Source organism: Daktulosphaira vitifoliae, unplaced genomic scaffold (assembly GCF_025091365.1).
Source record: "Daktulosphaira vitifoliae isolate Bord-2020 unplaced genomic scaffold, ASM2509136v1 Scaffold_2293, whole genome shotgun sequence".
Classification (NCBI taxonomy): domain Eukaryota; kingdom Metazoa; phylum Arthropoda; class Insecta; order Hemiptera; family Phylloxeridae; genus Daktulosphaira; species Daktulosphaira vitifoliae.
The window spans coordinates 356-1,417 of record NW_026101853.1 but is presented as its reverse complement, the minus strand read 5'-3'; the positions used below and the strand labels follow the sequence as shown (position 1 = coordinate 1,417).

The following is a 1,062-nucleotide window of genomic DNA, read 5'->3' as shown; positions in this document are numbered from 1 at the left end:
AATGGAAATTCCTAATTATATGACATTATAATTATACTAAAAAATATATATGCATTTTATATTGCTGGGAAGTCAACGAATTTTTAGAAAATTGTACATGTGTACATATATGTTTCAATTTCTAAACTTTAAGGGAAATAATAACGGTAGAAAATCAAATTATAATCAATATCTATGTATGAATTATGTATAGGTCTGATAAACCACGGCGACCAACGACAGCTAATTTATTGGAGCGGGTAAAATGGCTCAAGAGAGCAGCTAAACCAAAAAAAGTGTTTCGGCCATTTTTGCCATTTTTTCGTGAACAAATAGAAAGTAAGGCTAAAATGATAGAAATATCTAACCGACTTTCTAAGTTGCCACCTCATAGATTACTGAAAAAAAAAAACACCGAGTCTAAGAATATAAATCGACAAAAATTGATAACACCTCCATGGGCTATAAGGCTATATCAACCAAGAAAAGTTAATTCACAGACTAAAATGGACATAGATTTTAAACCATTCCAGGTGCGACGCGCAGCTTTGCGACATAACGCTTCCGATAGACTTAAAGAACTGGCAAAAAGTCAGCCACGAGAGGAGAAAAAGGACGAAGTAAAAGAAAATCCAACTCAAGTGAATCCTAAATCATTAAAATATAAATTGACGAAGAGAACCCAAATGTTGTCTAAACCTAGAGTTAGGAATTAGTAAGATTTTTCAGTAATTAATGGAGTGGTATTTTCATCATAAAGTTGTATCCGTATTTTAGAGAAGTTTATAACTAGATAATGATATAAAAATTTAAGTTATTTTGCAGTTGATGTCGTTGAAACACAAAACTTTTAAGCGAAATATATGTAAAAATCGATTTTTTATTAGTGATGTACTATTATTATTTTCCTATTTGTATCAAATGCGTTGTATATGAATGATAGATGTAGTAAATATAAATTTTGTTTAAATCAACAAAATTTTTCAAAATCAAAATTATTTTTGCGTTTTATCATGTGTTTTGCTGTTTATAGAGGAACAATAAGTTTATAGTTTGAGGCTAATTATTGTTACGGAAAAGAAA

The 1,062-nt window shown here is 29.5% G+C and overlaps 1 protein-coding gene across 1 annotated transcript; it reads left to right on the top strand.

Annotated features, from left to right (window-relative positions):
* Window positions 1-185: 185 nt before the first annotated feature.
* Window positions 186-695, top strand: LOC126909930 (uncharacterized). The gene has a single exon (XM_050692336.1). The coding sequence runs from the start codon at window positions 186-188 to the stop codon at window positions 693-695; it is 510 nt and encodes a 169-aa protein (XP_050548293.1).
* Window positions 696-1,062: the final 367 nt, after the last annotated feature.

What these genes read in the sequence shown, in the direction of transcription:
- LOC126909930 (XM_050692336.1), top strand. Translation starts at nt 186, where the DNA reads ATGTATAGGTCTGATAAACCACGGCGACCAACGACAGCTAATTTATTG.